Source organism: Zalophus californianus, chromosome 4 (genome assembly GCF_009762305.2).
Source record: "Zalophus californianus isolate mZalCal1 chromosome 4, mZalCal1.pri.v2, whole genome shotgun sequence".
NCBI lineage: Eukaryota > Metazoa > Chordata > Mammalia > Carnivora > Otariidae > Zalophus > Zalophus californianus.
Window position 1 is genome coordinate 11,082,136 of NC_045598.1, and position 22,133 is coordinate 11,104,268.

At 46.2% G+C, this 22,133-nt stretch overlaps 1 protein-coding gene across 2 annotated transcripts in view; it reads left to right on the top strand.

Annotated features, from left to right (window-relative positions):
* The window catches only part of FHAD1 (forkhead associated phosphopeptide binding domain 1), a 142,534-nt gene that overhangs the window by 22,931 nt on the left and 97,470 nt on the right, over nt 1-22,133 (top strand). For both annotated transcript variants that reach the window (XM_027603961.2, XM_027603885.2), the window contains exon 4: nt 14,625-14,831. In XM_027603961.2, coding sequence (XP_027459762.2) covers nt 14,625-14,831 — 207 coding nt within the window. The remainder of the gene's footprint in view (nt 1-14,624; nt 14,832-22,133) is intronic.

The following is a 22,133-nucleotide window of genomic DNA, read 5'->3' on the forward strand; positions in this document are numbered from 1 at the left end:
AAGCAAATTACTTGATTTCTCTGAGCTCATTTTCCCTGTCTATAAGCCACTGATCTCACAGGGTTGTGGTAAGGAATAAGTGAGAAATGCATATAAAATGGCACATGATTCTAAGTAAATGACACCATGATCATTAATATGGGCTCATAAAATGGAGATTGAGAAGAATCCTTAAAGGTGCACAGGATTAAGATGAGGAGCCACTGATATTAACAAGCTATATGGAAAAAGGAACTAATGAGGACAATTTTTATATAGACAGAAATTGAGTTGCATTCACTATATAAAAATAATTGACCACCTGCTGCTCCTCAGACTTAGTTTAAGAAGTCACCCCCGCCAGCCACAGTCACATTGATTTATGAAGCAATCGGCTGTGTTTCCAGAAGCACAAGCTCATCTTGGCTCCCTAGAGAACAGATGACACATGAATTGCCAAATGTTTTGTGAACAGACTTTTGATGGGCGCTTCTATCTTCTCTTAAACAAATCCTCTTCCCCAAGCTTAAATGGATTTGGGAGAGGAGATTTGTTTAAAAGGGGTTGTGGGGACACAGGTCCATTTTGAAAAATTGAAACCTGCGGACGTGTCAACATTTTCTAGTTTTATAAAACAAGACAAGGTGAAAATTGCTTCTCTGCTGACTTCCTTGAGCCTTTCTGATGAGAAGAATCACCCTTGATTAGCTATGGGCCACCCTGAGGAATCATCCACCAGTCAATTTATAGTTTATGTTATTTTTTCCACTAGAGGTCATTTCACTAAATAAAGTTCAGAAATACATATTAATAAAAGGTAATCTTCAAAATTACCCAGAGGTTACATCTAGCAAATAAAAAAGATTGTTTTATTTACCTGAGTAAATCCTAAAGAATAGACAGTCTTACTTCTAGAGATGTATACTCATTGGCAAGGCTGACATATTGTTCTGATTGTTGATGGCATCAAATTTTGACACCATTTACTTTTTCCGATAATGGAAGGTCATTACACACTTACTGTTTTTAAAAAAATGGGAGAAAGCACGGGATAAGGAAGAAAATAAAAGTCACTTGTAATCATTTGGCTCAGGGAAAAATCAATATTGATCTTTGCAGGGTTTTGCCCAGCAGACTTCTTTCTCTATCCTGTAAGGAGTTTGGTTCTCTCACAGCAAAAGGAAGCCTGTTTTCACCAGGCTAGCTTTTACGGTTGTTATCACTCATTCCTTCCACAAATATTTACCTGGAGCCTCAGCACCGAGGCAAGCCTGGGGATAAAGCAATGGTAGAATAAGTCATGGTCCCTACAGTCAGGAAGCTGCTAGGAGAGAGACACATAAGTAATAGGATCCCACAAAGACATGTATGGTTCTATTCACATTGGGGCTCTACAGGAAAGGAATATGGAGGATAAGGAAGATTTAACTAGACAAGGGGAAAGGGGAATGGCATGTGCAAAGGCACTGGCGTGGAAGAGAATATTATGAGCCCAAGGGACTGAGAGAAAACCTGTGTGTCCAGAAGAGTGGGAACGGAAAGAGCTGAAGAGATGAGTAAGCCTCCTTCAGCCACCATATCTGAAGAGTATGGGAAGAAACTGAGGAATTTTAAGCAAGGGGAGAGATGTGCATTTTGAAATGACCATCCTGGCTGCCACGTGCAGACTCGCAATCAGGAGCTCTGTTCAGGGGCGCCTGGGTGGCTCAGTTGGTTAAACGTCTGCCTTCGGCTCAGGTCGTGATCCCAGGGGCCTGGGATCGAGCCCCGCATCGGGCTCCCTGCTCAGCGGGGAGCCTGCTTCTCCCTCTCCTCCCCATTTGTGTTCTCTATCGCTATCTCTGTCTCTCTCTCAAATAAATAAATAAATATTTTTTTAAGAGCTCTGTTCAGAATCTCCCCTCTCCCATTTTCCAGAGCTTGAAAGCCTCGGCCTTGCTCATTTAAGACATAAACCTTGTGAATTTTAATTTGTGTGATCGGATGTGGCTTGTGAACTGTAATTTTTCGAGTTAGATGTGGCTGTTATTTAAATCCCACTGAGAAAGGGGTTCAGTTCTTCCAGAATGAAGAAATACTGCAAGCCAGTGATTATAGAACTTTGCAACTGTATCAGAGTGCTTGTTAAACTTGAACCCCTAGACATTCTGACCCAATGGGTTCAGGGTAGGGCCCAGGAATCTTCACATTATATATGCTCCCCGGGCTCAGGTGGGGACCGGGGTCCCATGGAGATGGTTCCAGGACCTTGCTTTGAGGACCTTCCTCTTTCTTCTTGACCACACATTTTTGGGGGGAGATGATGTTGTGGGAGCCCCTGTTGGGGGGGAGGGGCACATACTATTTCAATATACTCTGTTTTGAGGGAAAGGGAAGCAAGAGTTCCACAGTGGAGAGCTGACCCACCCTCGCCCCTCCCTGAGAACTCAACTGGGCCACACGTGAGAGGTTTCCAAATCCCCTCGAAGACGGAGCTACAGGACAGCCCAAGTCAGCACCGCACTGTGGCAGGGAGGGGGGAGATGGAGGAGAAGAAAGGACAAAAATGACAGGGGGTGAAATGCTTACACCTGCACATCTGGCCTGGGCGCTCAGTACCTACCAGCTGGTTCCTTTCCGGCTGGAACAGTCTGGCACGTGGCAGCCCCTTCTCAGGTGGGATCTGAGAGTCGTGGAGCAAGACTGATCTCACAGACACACCAGCCCCCATACGGCCAGAGGACTTTTGTCCCTTTGCCTGGCACCGGCCCGTTCTGGGCTGCCTCTTAGAAAAGAGCCATCAGGGTCCACGTCTTCTTGTTTATCACTATTAAACAAGGCTGCTGCCATCGTCCACTATTTACATCACTTCGCAGACGTGTGGGCACACACATCTGTACCTCTGACGGGCATCTCTGGATTGCCCACCAGAGGTTATCAGCACTGGACAGCCCTGCCCCAGCGTGCCTTGTCCACCCACTGGATCTTCGCTCAAACCCGGCACCCATGTCGTTTTCATTTGTGTTTCTCTTATGAGCGAACCCCTGCATTTTGAGAGATGAGGTGACAGGTGGACCTGGGCTAGATAAGGACTCTCACCCTGCTCAGTCTCTGTGGGGAAAGGCACAGAAAGACACGGGCGGTCGCCGCCCCTTCCATCTGCTCTTCTTGCTCCCTGCTCACCTGGGTTGTGCTCCCATGCTCACCCCTGGCTCCTCCCCGAGCTCTGCTGCTCCGGGATTCACCCACCTGCTCTCCTGAGTCCCAGGGGAACTTTCCTCTCCCCAGTTTGAGAACTGGCAGCTGGAACTTGGGGCTGATCTCACTGGTCACTTCCTACTGCAGCAATTTTTTCATTTTTTTTTTTTTAAGATTTTATTTATTTGTCAGAGACAGCACACGCAGGGGGAGCGTCAGGCAGAGGGAGAAGCAGACTCTCCGCTGAGCGGGGAGCCTGATGGGGGACTCGATCCCAGGATCCTGGGATCATGATGTGGGCCCAAGGCAGATGCTTAGCCCACTGAGCCACCCAGGTGCCCCCCTACTGCAGCAGTTGATGAGTCGACTTTCCCTCCAGCAGGTGGAGGGCTTCCAAGGGGGAAAAAAGTTTATAGAAAGCGGCTGATCCCATGTTGCTCGTTTTTTTTATTGTGGTAAAATAGAACACAAAATGTTCCATCTTAACCGCTCTTTGGTGTACAGGTTAGTGGTGTTCAATACATTCACCTTGTGCAGCCATTGCTGCCTCCATCCCCAGAGCTTGTCACCCTACAAACCTGCACCCACTCGACAGCCATCCCCGGTGCCCCTCCCCCAGCCCCGGGCCCCTACCCTTCCACTTTCCGGCTCTATGAATTTGACTCCTCTAGGTACCTCCTGTAAGTGGAATCATGCAGTGTTTGTCCTCTTATGACCCTTACTTCACTTAGTGTCATGTCCTCAAGGTGTTCCCGTGTTGGATATTCTGTTGTATGCATTTGGCACGCGTTGCTTACCCGCTCACCTGTCAGTGGACCCTGGGTTCTTTCCACCTTGTGGCTCCTGGAAATAATGCCGTGAACGTGGGTATACAAACATCTCTGCCAGCCCTTGCTTTCCGTTCCTTTGGATGTATACCCAGAAGTGGGCTTGCTGGATCATATGATCATTTTATCCTTAATTTTTCGAGGAACCACCATACCATTCTCCTCATCCACGTCTCCATTTTACATTCCCACCAACAGGGTACAAGGACTCCACTGTCCCCACATCCTCACCAACACTGGTTGTATCCTGGTTTTTTTTATTGTAGCCATTCTAATGGATGTGAGGTGGAAGATCATAATCTCTTCAATAGCACAAATAATACAAACAGCTAGAGCGTGCATTTCTAGACTACTTACCACACCTCACATGGCTTCATATATATTCTGTGTACTGTACGTCTATTTACAAAATTACACCCTCAAAAAAAAAAAAAAACCAAAACCCAATGGGGTAGGAACTGCTATTATCATTATTATCCTCATTTACAGAAAGGTTAAGTAACTTTCCCCAAACCACACAGCTGGTCAGGGGAGGTGGGGCTGATTTAGATTCAGGGCCATCTGACTCAAAGCTTTTAGAGAAAGAAGTTTCATTCCCTGAGTGTGAATTTAGCTTTGGGAGCATCTAAAATCTAAATATCGGAAATTCCTTGTGAGTTCACTGGAATGTTAAAATAGTTCACTGAGCTAGGGAAGTTCCAGAGCGTGAAATCCAAAGTGAGGATCGTAGGTCAAACACGCAATGAATTTTCTTGTGGTCCTCATGCCCGCCACGAGCTGGCGTGGCGCCATCTAGTGGGGGACTTGTTGGGGGGAGGGAATGTTGACCCAGGGCTTTCCACCCAAGAGGACCATTGGGGCTGTAAGTTGAGGCACCATAAGAATCCTGTCTGGGGGTCAGGAAACGCCTCTGAGAAAACCAAACTTGAGCTGACTCTTTAAAAGAGAAGCCTTCAGATCTTCCAGGCAGAGCAAGCAGGAAAGGACACCCCAGGTGTTGAAACAGCATGTGCAAAGGTCCGGAGATGTTTGGTGAATAATTTGGTCCCGGGAGAAAAGGACAAAGTGGCATGTTGGTGGCAATATATAAAACAGAAGCCAGGCTAAGCGTTTGAAGAGGAACCTCTGCGCCCCCACTCCCCCGCCTCCCGCCCTGGAAAGGGCTTTTAAAGCTGGGGAGGAACTGATGGTCTTTGTTATTTGGGTGGGAGAAGAGCAGGCAGAAAGGCCCTAGAACAGAGCAGTCAAGGACATGACCTTGGCACCAGGCAGCTGGTTCAGAGCCCGGCTCCGCCCTGGTGGGCTGTAGGGTCTCAGGCAAGCTGCGTAGCTGCTCCCCACAGCGGTCTCTGTATACGCGCCACGGGGACAGTTGCAGCGACCACATTATAAGATAATTACTGTGAAGGGCTCAGATCAGTGCCTGGTGCTGTCAGTTCTGCAGTAAGTGTTGGCTGTTGTATTTGTGTTCCACTTACAACGACACAAAGGGATAATGTCACCGTGCCCTAATTCAGAAGTCAGGGTGAACGCAGCTGGTTTCTCTGCCCCAGGTCACAGGAAGCCAAAATCAAGGTGCTGGCGGGCCTGGGCTCTGACACAGAGTCTCCAAGGAGAAGCCGCTGCCAGGCTGGTTCAGGTGGTTGGTGGAACTTAGCTCCTGCGGTTACGGACTGAGGTCTCCTTTGCACGCTGGCTGTCCGTGGAGTGGCTCTCAGCCCAGAGAGGCCACCCACATTCCAGGCTGGTGGTCCCCTTCATCTTCAAAGCCAGCAGCATTGGGTCAAAGCCTTTTCGTGTTTCAGATCTTTCTGACCCCCCAATTCTGGCTCATCTGTCCCACCTCCAGCCAGAGAAAGTCTCTGCTTGAAGGACTCACGGCATTAGACTAGTCCCACTGGAAGATCCAGGATACTATCCCCCTTTTAAGGTCAGGGATTAGTAACTTCTGCATCTGTATAGTGCCTTGTGCCACGTAATGGAGTATCATACCAGGATCCAGGTTTAGGGCATAGATCTCGTTTGGGGACCATTCTACCTACTGTAGTTAATCCTACCTCTTGCCTGCACCATTGCCATGGGGAGGGTGTGGCCTTGTGGGGCTTGTTTGAGAGCATTTTGGAGGAACCAGTAAGGACGATGTCAGGAGCTGTGGAGAGAGTTGGTGGGTGAGCTGGGAAGGGTCATATGGGACGGGAGGAGGCAGGATGCAACGTGAGTTGAGTGCATCAGCATCCAGGGGCAGGCAGGCACTGGGAGGCCCAGAGATGAGCTGGGGGTTGGAAATACACATCGGAGAATTTGGCGGTGGTGGAGTGGCCCCACCTGTGGACTGAGCGAGAAGGAAAGGGAGCTGGCCCTAGACTCCTTGGAGCCATGGAATCCGGGGGCAGGTGAAGGGAGAGGAGCCCAGCATGGAGACCTAGGAGTAATCAGAGAGGTAGCAGAGCCAGCAAGCTGTGGCCAGGCCAGGGAACATATCAGTAACATATACATAACACACTGAGGGTTTACCTGGTGCCAGGCACTGTTCTGGGCACTTCCGAGTATATTAATTCATTTAATCCTCACAATGAACAACCCCATGAGGCGGGCACTATCATTTCCCCCATTTTACAGATGAGGAAGTTGAGGTCACACAGGGTGGGTCGGGGGCTGGGAACCCTGCTCAGGCAGTCTGATTTTGGGAACCAGCCTCTTCTTGAGGCTTTGCCCTTCCTCGGGGCCCTCCCAGGGAGACCAAGGTAGGCAGGTGTCACTGACAGAGGGAAGGAGAGACGCTTCCCCCGCCCTTCTCCTCCCAGACTCCCTGGCTTACCAGAGCCCAGCTATTTCCTCATTTCCTTATTCTTTTGAAAACTCCAGCTTTCACTGTTTCTCCATCTTTCTTGAGGCAGTAAGGAGGATGGGGCAAGGGAATGGGTAGCCAAGAACCAAAAGGTAAAAAGAAATAGATCACGTGCACACGCGCACACACCCCATCTCATTTTAAAAATGTTGTCCTCCTACCTTGAAACTTCCTCCGAAGAGTACCTCCTGTCAGTCCTGTGAAGCACAGCATGTGAAACCCACTTCTGCAGGGGAAGCAACCACAGAGACTTGCCCCAGGCTGCACAGCTGGACGCGGCCGAAGTGGGATTGGACTCCAGGGCTTTCTAACCCTAGAGCCTGTCCCCTTGCTCACGGTAATGAGCATCTTGGCATTTTCTATACGTGCCACAGTTCTAAGTGCTTTTGTATGTGTTATCTCGTTTATACGTCACCAATAACTACTAAGCTGTTCTATTGTGGTCTGTATTCACCAACGAGGAAACCGAGGCACTAAGAGAGTAAGTCACGTGCCCAAGGTCCCCCAACTAGGAAGTAGGAGAGCTGGACTTTGAGCCCAGGTCCCCCACCTAGAAAGCCAGTCCAAGAAGCACCACACCGTCCTGCCTCTTCAGCCCCTTAACCGGGAGGCCACATGCCTCCCCCTGACCATAGTGCTAGCTGCCGCAGCGGGGCCATGGGTGACAGTGACAGTGGGCTGAGAGCTCAGGTGGGGAGGAACGCTCTCGAGACAGTTTGACACCAATGGCAAGGAACGGGGGACAGGGAGGGGAGGCATTCTGAGGATGGTGAACATGGTCACGGGTTAGGGGGTCACGCTGAGACTGAAGATACAAAGAGGAGACCCTCTGTGAGCTGGGACCAGATGAGGTGGGGTAATGACAAGACCACCCTGAGCCCCTCCATGGCTGGGAGAGAAGGGGACCTGAAAGCCATATCTGACAGCTTCTCCCTGCTGGAATTCCAGGTCCTGGCAGGGGGCAGAGGGCCATCCAGAATGGGTGTGGAGTGACAGAGGTGGGTTTCATAAAAGGACCCCTACAGAGGGTGGCCAGACTTAAACCACTCCGGATGGTGCAGTGCCCAGAGCCACTAAGAGTGAGGGGCTGTTCCAACCCCCTAGACCTGAAGGGTGAGTGGGTTACATCTCCTGGAACCCCCGACAGGAGCTGTGGCTTTTGGTGGAGGGTTGCACCTAGCCCGTGGTGACCCCACAGGGAGGGAGCCAGGAGAATAAATACCGTACCTTCTCTCCTCCCTGCTTGGATCTCTGATCCCCCATTGGCCAGCCCCAACCAGAAACCAGAAGCAAGGAGCCCATTAGCCCGTTGAAGCAGCCATTTGGGCTGGCCCCCAGTCAGGCTCCACGCTGAGCATGGAGTCAGCTTGAGATTCTCTCTCCCTCTGCCTCTGCCTCTCTCCCCCGCCATGCATACACATGTGTGCATGCGATCTCTCTCTCTCTCTCTCTCTCTCTCTCGCAAATAAATAATAAAATGCATGTCCCATATTCAGTTCCACCCCACCCCTCTCTCACTATTAAATCACTGTCTACTGTGAAAACCGTAAGGGATAAGTCAAGGATACAGATTTTGGTTCTGACAGTGCTGTGGGCCAGCATCTTGATGTTGGCTGAGGCACTTCATCTTAGCCATTTTTCTTAAAGATTTTATTTATTTATTTGAGAGAATGGGAGAGAGAGCACAAGTAGGGGGAGGGAGAGGGACAAGCAGACTGCACTGAGCACAGAACCCAACACGGGACTTGATCCCATGACCCTGAGACCAAGACCTGAGCCGAAACCAAGAGTTGGACACTCAGCCAACTGAGCCACCCAGGTGCTCCCCTCTTAGCCATTTTTAATACTGTGGTAAAATGCACATACGTAACGTTTACCACCTGAACCATTTTTAAGTGTGCAGATTAGCAGTGTTAAGAGTGTTCACATTGTTGTATAACCAATCAGAACTTTTTCATCTTGCAAAACTGAGACTCTATACCCATTAAACCACCAAACAGTGCCCAACTTTCCCTCCCCCCAGTCCCAGCCCCATCCTACTTTCTGTTTCTCTGAGCTTGACAACTCTAGCTACTTCATATTAGTAGAATCAGACAGTATTTGCCTATGTATGACTGGCTTATTTCACTCAGCGTGATGTCTTCAAGGTTCGTCCCATGTTGTAGCATGCATCAGAATTCTCTTCCTTTTTAAGGCTGAATAATATTCCATTGTAGGTACTTGGCACATTTTCCTTATGCACTCATCTGTCAGTGGACCCTGGGTTCTTTCCTCGTTCCAGCTATTGCAAATAAAGCTGTGAACGTGGGCGTACAAATATTTCTTCAAGCGCTTGCTTTCTGTTCCTTTGGTTGTATGCTGGATCATCTGATAATTTTATTCTTAATTTTTTGAGGAACTGTCTTTCACGTCGAGCTGCATGTTTTAACACTCCCACCAGTGAATTGTGGGACAGCTCAGCAGGGTGGAGCTTATACATTCAGCCTATCTGAACAGCAGGGCTTCTGTCCCAATAGTAGCTTTTAGCAATTTTCCAAGGAGTGGAGGGTCTGGTGTGATAACGCAGTCCCAGGAAGCACTCTCTTGGCCTAACATATGGCAGGGCTCACCCCATTTTATGGAGTCATTCAAAACTTCCTGCTTGCTTTGATTTCTTAATAATGGCCTGACAGCTACTGAGGAACTGAAAGTAAATGAGGCCTGAGAAAAGAAAAACAAAATGCAACCCATAGAGTTTCTCTCTTTGATGGGTTATCAAGAGTTCACGGAGCACAGAGATCAATGAGAATGGTGATGACCACGTGAGTGGCATTTCCCAAAGAACTGATGTGTTTTAATATTGAAAAATGTTTCTTTTTTAGACCAGATTGAGGTTTATAGGTTATTGAGCAAATAGTACATAGGGTTCCCATATACCCACCCCCCCAAACACACACAGAGCTTCCCCTATTGTTAATATCTTGCTTTAACATGGGACATTAGTTACCACTGAGGAACCCATATTGATATATTATTAACTAAAGTCCATAGTTTACATTAGGGCTCACTCCTCGCATTGCATATTCTGTGGGTTTTGGCAAATATATAATAAGTATACGCCACTGCCATGTCATACAGAATAGTTTCACTGCCCCCAAATCCCTGTGCTTCCCCTATTCATGCCATCCCACATCCACCACTTTGGATGGGATGAACCCATCCAACTGGAATTCCATTTGGAATTCCATTCATTCCAGTTCCATCCAACTGGAAACCACTGATCTTTGTACCGTCTCTATAGTTTTACTTTTCTCAGAATTTCATATAGTTGAAATTGTACACTATGTAGCCTTTTCAGACTGGCTTCTTTCACTAAGCAATGTGCATTTACATGGTTCCGCCATGTCTTTTTGTGGCTTGATAGTTCATTTCTTTTCATCACTATTATTTTATTGTACGGATGTACCACAATTTGTCTATGCATTTACCTTTTAAAGGACACCTTGGTTGCTTCCAGTTTGGGACAGTTATGAATAAGAATACTATAAACATGTATCCAAAATAAATGAGTCTTAAAACTCAACAATTAAGAAACAGACCACCCAGTTTACAAATGGGCAAAAGATATGAATAGACACCTCACCAAGGAAGATATACAGATGGCAAATAAGCCCATGAAAAGATGCTAAACATCATATAGTTTTCTTCATATAGATCTTTACATATTTTGTTAGATTTGTACCTAAGTCTGTCTGTCTGGTCTTTCTTTCTTCCCCCCCTCCTTTTTTTTTTTTTTTTTTTTTTTTGGTGCTAACATAAGTGGTGTTGTATTTTTAATTTCCAATTCCAGCTGTTCATTGCTGGTATTCAGGAAAGCAATCAACTTTTGTATATTAATTTTGTATCTTGCAACCTTCCTATAATTGCTTATTAATTCTAAGAGTGTTTTTGTTGATTCTTTGGGATTTTCTGCATAGGCAATCATGTCATCTGCAACCAGAGACAGTTTTATTTCTTCCTTCCCAATCTATGTACCTTTTATTTCCTTTTCTTGTCTTATTGCATGTCCTGGCTAGGACACCGTACTGTGTTAAAAAGGAGTGTGAAAGGGGACATCCTTGTCTTGTTCCTGATCTTATGGAAAAGTTTCTAGTTTCTCATCATTAAGTGTGATTAGCTTTAGGGATTTTGAAGATGTTCTTTATCAGGTTGAGGAAGTTCCCCTCTATTCCTAATTTGCCAAAAGTTTTGTGTTTTTGCTTTTTAATGATGAATAGGTGTTGAATTTTGTCAAATGCTCTTTCTTCATCCAGTGATATGATCCTGTGACTTTTCTTCTCTAGCCTGTTGACGTGACAGATTACATTAATTGATTTTCAAGTGTCGACCCAGTCTTGCATACCTGCATACTTGCTTATGGTGTACAATTCTTTGTGTACATTGTTGGATTCGATTTGCTAATATTTTGTTGAGGATTTCGCTTCTATGTTCATGAGAAATATTGGTCTGAAGTTTTCTCTTCTTGTAATATCTTTGTCTGATTTTGGTATTAGAATAATGTTGTCCACATAGAATGAGTTAGGGAGTGTTCCTTCTGTTTCTATTTTCTGGAAGAGGTTGTAGAAAACTGGTATCATTTTTTCCTTAAGTGTTTGTTGGAATTCACCAATGAACCCATCTGGGCCTGGTGCTTTCTGTTTTGGAAGGCTATTAATTATTGATTCAAATTCTTTAATATATATGGCCTATTCAGATCATTTAGTTCTCCTTGTATGAGTTTTGATACATTGTATCTTTCAAGGAGGTGGTCAATTTCATCTAAGTTATCAAATTTGTGGGCATAGAATTATTTATAAGGTTACTTTATTATCCTTTTAATGTTTATGGGATCAGTAGTGATGGTCTCTCTTTTATTTCTGATTTTAGTAATTTGTACCCTCTCTCTTTTTTTCTTGGTTAGCTTCCTAGAGGCTTGCCAATTTTATCAATCTTTTCAAAGAATCAACTTTTGGGCACCTGGGTGGCTCAGTTGGTTAAGCGACTGCCTTCGGCTCAGGTCACGATCCTGGAGTCCCGGCATCGAGTCCCGCATCGGGCTCCCTGCTCAGCAGGGAGTCTGCTTCTCCCTCTGACTCTCTTCCCTCTCGTGCTCTCTATCTCTCATTCTCTCCCTCTCAAATAAATAAATAAAATCTTCAAAGAATCAACTTTTTGTTTCATTGATTTTTCTCTATTATTTTCCTGTTTTTTTTATTTCATTCATTTCTGTCCTAATTTTTTCTTCTGCTTGTCTTAGGCTTATATTGCTCTTCATTCTCTAATTTCCTAAGGTGGAAGCTTAGATTATTGATTTTAAACTCTTTCTTCTCTAACATATGTATTCTATGCTATAAATTTCCTTCTCAGCACTGCTTTCCTGCATCCCACCAATTCTGATAAGTTGTATTTTCATTTACATGTACTTCCATTTCATTTAGATAATTTTTTCTTTGTCTTACAACTTCTTCCTTGACCAACATGCTGTTTAGAAGCATGTTGTTTAATCTCCAAATACTTTGGAATTTTCAACTCTCTTTGGCTATTGATTCCTAGTTTGATTCTATCATAGGCTGAGGGCATGCTTCGTATGATTTCTGTTCTTTTAAATTTGTTGAGTTATGTTTTGTGGCTCAGAGTGTGATCTATCTTGGTGAATGTTCTATGTGAGCTTGAGAACAATGTGCATTTTGTTGTTACTTGGTGAAGCAATCTATACATGTCATTTAGATGCAGTTGACTGATGGTGGTGTTCAGTTCAGCTTTATCCTTACTAATTTTCTGCCTGCTGAATCTGTCCATTACTGATACAGGGATGTTGAAGTCTCCAGCTATCATAATGGATTTGTTTATTTCTCCTCAAACTTCTATCACTTTCTGCCTCACCTATTCTGATGCTCTATCTTTAGGCACATACAATTAGGATTGTTATGTCTTCTTGGAGAATTGACCCCTTTATCATCATATGTAATGCCTCTCTTTACCCCGGTAACACTTCTTCCTCTGAAGTCGGTTCCATCTGACATTAATATAGTTCCTCCTGCTTTCTTTTTGTGTTTCAATATTCTGAGTACCCAAGTGTATGATAAAAATTTGCAAAGTGGGTAAGAACACAGACATTTGAACCAGCCAAATCTGAAAACAATCCAGGCTAGCCAAGCTGGGTGACTTTGGGCAAATTTAATCATTCTGTGCCTCAGTTTCCTTATCTACAAAATAGAGAAACATCCCTTTGGATTATTGTGTAGATGAAATGGGATAATGCAGTGGAGCACTTAGCAAATTTCCTGGCATGTAATGTTGAATTAATATATTCTATTAATACAAGTTAGTATATTACTGTATAACAATATAAGCTATATAATATAAGCTATTATTATATTATCAGTATAGGCTATTGGTATCATTGTATTATGGGACTTTACACTTTGTACTGTATTATGGGACTTTATACTTTTCTAAGGGCAAGTACTCTTTGTAAGAACGTCAGATGAGGCACTCCAAGAAGATAAATCTAGAAACTAATTGCAAAGTCTCAGGCCGGGGTAGATGTCTAATAGGCACAATGTCCTGAAAAGAGAAAGACTTCATGTGTGCCCTACAGCCACAGTCCAGAGCCCCATGACCCAGGGAATGTAGTCTTTCCTCCTGGGTGCTAAACTTTGCTCACTCTTCTAACCAAAGAGAAATTACGGAGGAGACGTCTGCCCCACATTGCCAACTCACAGACACACTCTCTGGGCTGGGGTCACTTTCTTTCTGGAAATGTAGTCACACCTGGCCCCCTATTGAAAAGCAGATCATCACCGATGAGATAAATTCTGAGCAGCTTTTAAAAAGCAACAGAAATAACTAATCACATGGGAAAACCTTCATTGTACACCAAGGTTTTGTAAAACTAGTTATAAAACTGTATGTTATGTGGTGTGATCTCAATTTTGTTTGAACTTTTTAAAAAGATTGTAAGCATAAACAGAAGACTGGCAGGAAGTGAGCCACAGTATTTAAAACAGTGCCTGCCTCTGGGGGATGGGAGCCTAAGTGATTATAATGTCTTCTTTGTGCTTTTCTCCAATTCTCATTTTCTGTAACACTTTTAAAATGTTATTTTCAAAATGAATAAAAAAATTAATGAACAACAATCATTAGAAACTCTCTCCTCCCTTAGCTCTATGTACCTTATTCCACAAACTTGGTATTTTCCTTGCAGGAAAGTGGACAGTTGTCACTTGCCAACTGATCTTTCTAGTTTGTGTTTGGGGTGATTTTTGCTTTCTGTCCTGCCATTCTGGACAACCAAAAGCGTACCTATGTGGGGTCAGGGAGAGAGAAAGGGGCCAACTCCCTGGCCAGAATATGTGCTCATTCAGGGGAGCTCATTTGGGGAACTCCCCCGAGTTCCCGTTGCCTCTGTGCCACCTGACTCCCCACCTCACAACTTGGGCGCCTGCTCTGGGTCTGGAGTCAGAGAGCGCATACCCCAGCTCCACCACACACTAAGCATGTGGCCTTGGCCAGGTCACTTAACTTCTCTGACCCTGAGCATCATCATTTTTTTTTTTTTTTTAAGGGAGAGAGTGTTGTGGGGGTGGGGCAGATGGAGAGGCAGAGTATCTTAAGCAGGCTCCATGCCCAGCCCAGAGCCCAAGCGTCATCATTTTTAAATGAGGGTTGTGGTGACCAGCTGGCCAGGCGAGGGACTTAGCACCTTCCGGTACCCAGTGCTCCCTAGTAGATGTTGGGGCCCCAGTTACAGCTGTCTTCCTTCTGTATTTCAGTCTGCTGACATTGACAACCATCATGCACTTATTGAATATAATGAGAGCGAGGACAGCTTTGTTCTCCAGGACTTCAATTCCCGAAGCGGTACCTTCGTCAACGAGTGCCACATTCAGAATGTGGCCGTGAAGCTGCTACCCGGAGACATCCTGAGATTTGGGTCTGGAGGGCTGACCTACGAACTGGTCATTGAAAATCCACCCTCGGTGAGTCCAGGCCCTTGCAGGGTAGGGGGCCAGAGGCGCCATGTCCTGTCGTCTTCTGTGCATCCAAAGGGTGGTGCTTGTCCAGAGCGTGCCACCCGGATTTCATGCTGTGCACACAAGTGACAATGACCCACCAGACCTTGCAAGGTTCACACCAATCCAGCCGGATCCTGGTGGGGGTGTGCGTCCTAGCGCCCTCTTCTGGGCATTTCCTGGAATGACGTGTAAGAGTTGCACAGGGGCGAACCCCGAACCATAGCGTTTTCCTGAAAATGCAAAGCTTGGTTAGGGCAAGAGGAAAGCAGGCGTGTGTTTTTGAAAACTCAGAAATGGATGCTTCTTTTTAGGCAGATCAGCACTCTGCAGCTTCTTCGCTTTGTGACCTCAGCCAGGGTTCTTTATATGCCCGGGTCTCAGGCTTCCGATGCTGCACGGCATTGAGAAGATATCTCTCTGTAAAGTGTGAAAGTCTGTGTCCGCCTCCGGCGGAGACTCAGCACATGGCACCTGTTATCATACCCCCGATCAGAAACATCCTTGGGATCCTGACCTAAAATATGGCCCCAGTTTAAGCAAAATGCAATACAAAACTTCCCCATTAAAGCTCAGTCCCAAGGAACACACCGTTCTCAGGGGAAGCAGTCTGGGGCCAGGTGGCGAGGGGGGCGGTGGGGTGGGTGGGGAGGTGGGGGGGAGCGGGGCTGATTAGCGGCTCAGGCTTCTGTCAGAATCCCAGCTCTGCCACTCGCATACTCTCATGCGCTCCTGAGCAAGCCTCTGGACCCCCCAGAACCTCCCGTTTCTTCCTCTATAAAATGGGGCCTTGCAGGCTCACCTTGAGGGTGGAAAGAGATGATTATAATTGTAAAACTAGCATGGTGCCCGTTCACGGTGAGCACACAATTAATATCTGTCACGTGTGTCCAAGAGAGATGGCATCTTTATCTTACTCACCGCCCCCCAAGAACGCTACATGGACTGAGGCCTCCAAAGCTTAAAATCCTTTCTGGGACAAGGCTGGGTATAAATAAATCAAATTTAGAGGATCTAGACAGACTCCTGGGGTTTTGAGCGCACAGGCGGCCCTAACTGTGCACCCCAGGAAGATGGACGGCATCCCTCAGGCTGCATGGGCCATGATGCCACATCCATCACATTTGGCTTTGAAGATGTGGGGCAGGCAGATTTTTCAGCTGCTGCTCAGCTGCCTTATCCTCCTTAGACCATTAAAGTATATTTGCTCATGGAACACACCAGGGTCCTGGGGCAGCACTGAGGGGGGCTCCTGACCCAGAAGATGTTGACCTGATCAAGAGTTCTCAACATGGATAATAAGGAGCCCTCCCACACACACACACCCACATCAGAACCCTGTGGGGAGCAGACCAACAATGCAGATCCCTGGGCCTCATCCAGGCCCAAGGACTCGTACTAAAGGTTGCCAGAAAAAACACAGGACACCCAGTTAAATCTGAATTTCAGAGAAACAACAAATAATCTTTTAGTATAAGTATGTCCCAAATATTGCAAGGGATCGCTTATGCTAAAAAAATTATTTAGTATTTGTCTGAAATTCAGAGTTAATTGGATACTCTATATTTCATTTATATATTTTTTTAATCTGCATATTTATTTATGTTAAATCTGGTGACCCTACACAGCCTCCCTGGGAGTGGGGCCTGCATTGGGGAATATGCATTCTCACAGGCTCCTGGGTGATTCCGATGTACCCCCAACAGAAGGGAAGCCTAAATATGGAATCCCTTGTATAGAGCATTTACAGATTTTTTTTTTCTGAACCAGAGAAAATGGAGTTTCAAACCCCAAGCCTGTAAATCCAAGTTTGTGAAGTTTGAGTCAATGTTTCTCAAATATGTTTGATTATAAGAATGTTTCTGGAATGTTCAACAAAATTACAGGTTCCCAGGCTCCACTGCCTGGGAAATTCTCATTTTGTGGCTTGCCAGCAGGGGAAAGGGCAACAAACAGTGTTTGCATTTTTTTCATACGAAGATATTTATGGAAGTATTATTTATAGGGACACAAAAATTGAAACTTAAATATCCATCAAAAGGGGGCATTGTATGAAAAAACTACAAGGAGTTCGTTCGTATATGGAAAACTGTGCTGCTTTTTTAAGAAATAGCTTTATGGAGGGGCGCCTGGAGGGCTTAGCCAGTTAAGCGTCTGACTCTTGATCTCAGGGTCGTGAGTTCAAGCCTCACATTGGGCTCCAAGCTGGGCATAGAGCCCACTTTAAAAAAAAAAAAAAAAGGTAAGAAACCAGCTTAATGGAGGTATGATTGACGTACAATCAGCTACACGTGTTTAAAGGATAAAATCTGATGGGATTTGATTATGTAAAGTAAAATTTACATAAACTTCATTCATTGTAAGCCTGCGATTCAGCCCATTTTTGTATGTTTTTTTTTAAGATTTTATTTATTTATTTATTTGAGAGAGAGAGAGAGCACAAGCAGGGGAAGAGGGAGAGCTGAACAAGAAGCCCGATGTGGGGCTCGATCCCAGGACCCCGAGATCATGACCTGAGCAGAAGGCAGAAGCCTAACCAACTGAGCTACGCAGGCGCCCCCCCATTTTTGTATGTTTACGGATTTAGACATCACCACAACCTTTCAGAATATTTCCATCCATTTCTGTTACTCCCCAAAAAACCTTGGAGGGGGGCGCCTGGGTGGCTCAGTCAGTTAAACGTCGCCTTTGGCTCAGGTCATGATCCCGGGGTCCTGGGATCGAGCCCGCATCGGGCTCCCTGATGGGCGGGAAGCCTGCTTCTCCCTCTCCCACTCCCCCTGCTTGTGTTCTCTCTCTCACTGTGTGTCTCTCTCTCTGTCAAATAAATAAATAAAATCTTTAAAAAAAAAAAAACAACCTTGGAGGTACTTAGGTTTTTTTGTTTGTTTTTAATTTTCAATTTTAAGATTGTGGCCAAATACTGAAAACATTCACCATCGTAACTGTTTTTAAGTATAGAGTTCCATGCCATTCCATTCGCATGGTTCTACGGCAGGGTCTCCAGAACTCTGTTCATCTTCCCAAACTGAAACTCGGTGCCCATTAAATAAAAACTCCCTCCTCCTTCTGCCCCAGCCACCATTCTTTCTGTCTCTCTGAATGTGACCGCTCCGGGCACCTCGTGTAAGTGGAATCTAACAGTGTTTGTCCCTTTGTGACTGTCTCGCTCCACTTACGTAGTATCATGTCCTCGAGGTGCGTCCATGTTGTAGCAGGTGTCAGAATCCCCTTCCTTTTTGAGTAAGGGGATGCTTTTGAGCTGAGTAATATTCCGTCGTGGGTCTACACCACATTTCGTTGAGCCGTTGATCCATCGATGGCTGTGCCCACCTTCTGGCTGTTGTGAATAAGGATGTCATGCACACAGGTGTCTAAGTATGGAAGGGGTACTTCATTTTACGAGGTGTTTCTGATATGAGATAAGTATAAGAAACAATGATGACGACCTCAGATCTTGACTACAGAAGGAGAGGACCCTTGGTAAAAAGAGAAATCAGTGGGGTAGCCGGAGTTCCGGATATGAACGACACTGTGCTAAGCAATTTGCCTGCTCTCCCTTATTTAACACTCACAACAACCTACGAGGTGGGTTCTCTCATGATCCCCATCTTACAGACAAAGAATCCAAAACTCAGAGAAGTTAAGTGATTTCCCCAGCATCACATAGCTGGTCAATGCAGAATTCATCTCTGTCCCCACTTGTGGGGAACAGAGGGAAGAAAACCATTTAATCTAATGCTAGCCAGGGTAGTATCCCCGACTGGTTTTCAAAGAGAGCAAAGCACACTTCTGTGGGCACTTGAATATACACACATCTTTTTCATTCTTATTTCTATAAGCATTTGCGTCCGCTTCATTCCGTCAAGTGACGGCAGTCAGCTGCACAAATGTTCTGCAGGCCTGTGCCCAGGGTGCTTGTAGCAGCCTGGGCTTTCCCAGGGAGCCACCTTTCGCCGCGGGCTCTCCCTTCCTCCATCCTCCCCAAGTGCTCTCTGCTCAGGGCATCCCTAGATTGAGAGACTTTCATGCAAGCATCCTCTGAGCTCTTAGTAATGGAGGGGTCCTCTGCAGGGCCTGAGTGAGGGTAGCCTTATGGGCTGGAAGGAGGGGAGGTAGGACGGACGGAAGGAAGGCAGGGCGGTAGGAAGGAAGGAAAGAGGGAATCAAAAGGGATGGGCATGACCAGAGCTATTCTCTCCCTGACAAAGAGTTCCCAAATGAAAACATTTGTTTCAGGCTTTGTGGTGACCATACCAATCAGAAGGGATGTGACCCCCTTTTCTTGGGGATGGGGGGTGGAGGGTGGTGGGAGGTCGGGGAGCCACATGTATTAGCAGATGTCACGGTGCGGGGAGTGCGTGTCCTGGTCAGGCTGCCTCGAGCCGTCCCAGTGCTGCGCTTATGCTGCGGGCTCGTGCACAAGTCACCCCACTCTCACAGCTTGGTTCCCACTGCTGTAAACTCGGGGCACTACCGGCCCCTACCGCATGAAGTTACTGTGGCACCAAGTGCGTAATGTATGGAAATCGCTTGGCCTGGCGTCCAGCCCCTCTGACAAGGTCATGGTAACTCTCAGCTTTAGAACCAAGCAAATAAGCATGTTAGCAGCGAGGATGCCTCCTCTGGGAGTTAGACAGGACAGGAAGGACCCCCAAAACCTCCCCAGCCAGCAGATGGATACATGTCCATATAAATTACCTGTGGGATAACATCCAAGATGAAAAAATACCCCCCAAACCCCTCTTGGTTGACAAAATACATTGGCACCTGCCCCCGGGGATATGTCCGGAACGTGCTTTGTAACTCATAGCTCTTTTGCCAAAGTCTAATGTAGGGCCGCCATGTTGCACAACTCCAGAGTCACCATTCCCATCAGAGTCCATGTGGAGGGCGCCACCCTCCCACTCCAGCTGGGCAGGACATGAGCTGCAGGGACATTTGCAATGCCCCCCCAAAAGCAGTTAAGTAATCACAGAGTCTCTGCCTCAGCACGAGGCATGGGCAATTGAGGTCACACAGCCGGACGTGCTTGCTATACTGTGGGTTTTGTCTGTGGTTGCCTTTTGGGGTGCTTTCTGATCTCTGGGAAGGGAGGTGTGGAAACAAGCTGTCCTATTCATGGTAGTGGTATTCTGATCAAGCAGAGGGGCAAGGAAACCCACCTTGCCCAAATCTATAAATCGTGTCTTTCTCTGTTCTGAAATATGGCAAGTCTAAGGGAAATGTGCCGAAGGAAGAAAGGAAGCCAGACGCCCCAAGTGATAGGTACAGTTGTTTCATGAATGGGTTGACAGCCCTTGGCAGCGGTTTTCCTCGCCCCGTGCATGGCCCCATCAGCAACCACCCCAGATCGGGCTCTGGGCTACCCTTGCCCACAGGGGCCAGTGGGGGGCCCCACAGTGGTAAACATGACTACCCTTCCCTTTAGCTGCTCGGCCCTGTTCCCAGTCCAGCCACACTGTCCCATGTGACCTGGATACCTCCTCCATCCTTCCTGCAACGTCACGACATCCTACCTGACACAAAGAGCACCTCTATCAGCCCTGCACCCCTTGCTGCTTGCCGCTGTGATGGGGAAGCTCTGCAGATACAGTGAAGAAAGCAAGCACTTTGGAGTTCGATAGACCCAAGTTCAAATTCCAGCTACAACTTATGTCATCTCTCTAAGCTTTTGTTTCCAGTTTCTGCCAAGGAGATACTCATTAATCACAGGTTCCCCTTCTCCCTTCAGAATTTCTGTAGCGGTCACTGGGACCACCCTATCATTGTGTAAATGGTGCTCAAAGATTTCCTGCGACTTCCTCAAGGTTATGTATTGGTTACAGCCAGCACTGGGATTGAAAGGCTGCTCTCCTGAGTCCCTACGGGTCTAGAGGCCTTTCCTAACAGCGGGGCACCTGGAGCCCCATGGTGCTGCAAGAGCTCAGGCAGGTCCTTCACTGCAGGGCGGTCAAGGCATGTCCTGGGGGCCCCAGGCCAGCCTGTAATTGCACCTGCTGATGGGGAGGATATATCATGGCAGTAAAAACGAAATTCACCAATAGCAGAAGAAAATGCAATTGCACTTATTGGCTCCCTTATTTGCCTCCACTAACTTTTTACCTGGATATTGCCGCAGCTCCTGGGCAAATCCAGCCACGCCCTTTCTTTTTCCTCTTTGCTGCGGATGATAATGTCTGATGGCTACATTCAGTGTGCACGTACTATGTACCAGGAAGTACTCTAAGCGTGGCATATGCACTATCTCACTCACTTCTCACCAACTGAGAAGTAGCTGTGACCATCCTGATTTTTCAGATGAGGCACAAAGGGAACACATTCGTCAGGGTCACACATATGGTCAGGGACAAAGAGGGAGCAGCACCTGACTCTGTGTAATGCTGAATCCCACGCTCCTAACCAGAGATTGGCAAACTACAGCCCACAGGCCAAATCCAGGCCATCACTTGTTTCTGTAAATAAAGTTTTATGGGAAACCAGCCATCCTGTTCACGTCGGTGTGGCTAAGTCTGCTGTCCTGCTATGGCGGCAGAATTAGCTGGGCAGAGCATACCGCACACAAAGCTGGAAACATCTACTGTCTGGCTCTACGGGAAACATTGACCAGCCTCTGTTTATAACCCCATGCTCCACCGACTCTCCTCTTTTACTTAATTTTCTGAAAGAAGAGCTGAAAATGGTGGTGAGGACGGGGAGAAGGAGCTAGCCCAGCTCGAGCCCTCCCGTGTTCCAGAAACTGTGCTGCTTAATTGCTTTTACTTGGTTAACTGAGGAATAAGAAAAAAAATAGGCAAGCTGAAAAAATAGATTTGAACAGTCTTTTCACCACATCTTGTTTGAAAAATCTGGAAATATGTGGTTCTAAATATACAGATACATGATATGTATGCATTTGCACATGTCATAATATAATCACACTGAGACATATAGATATCCTAGACGTTAATATATAATATACACAACAGATGCATATTATACATTTTACTGTTTCTTCAATTGGAAAGTTTTCTTTTAAAACTTGGAATGTTGTTCCTGGTATAACTTTCGAAAAGATATTTGGGATTTGTAGTCTGAAGTCCGCTGTAGCTAGAGAACTGTTTATTTTTCAGAGTTTCTCTATGTGATGTTTCACTACTCGTCTTATGGTTGGTTCCTTGGTCTTAAATCACTTCTTCTCTGGGCCACTGCTTTATTTTCACAAGTTTAAAGATAAATGTGGCACCTGTTTACAGTCTGGTGGGTTGTATTTGAGTATATCATAACCTG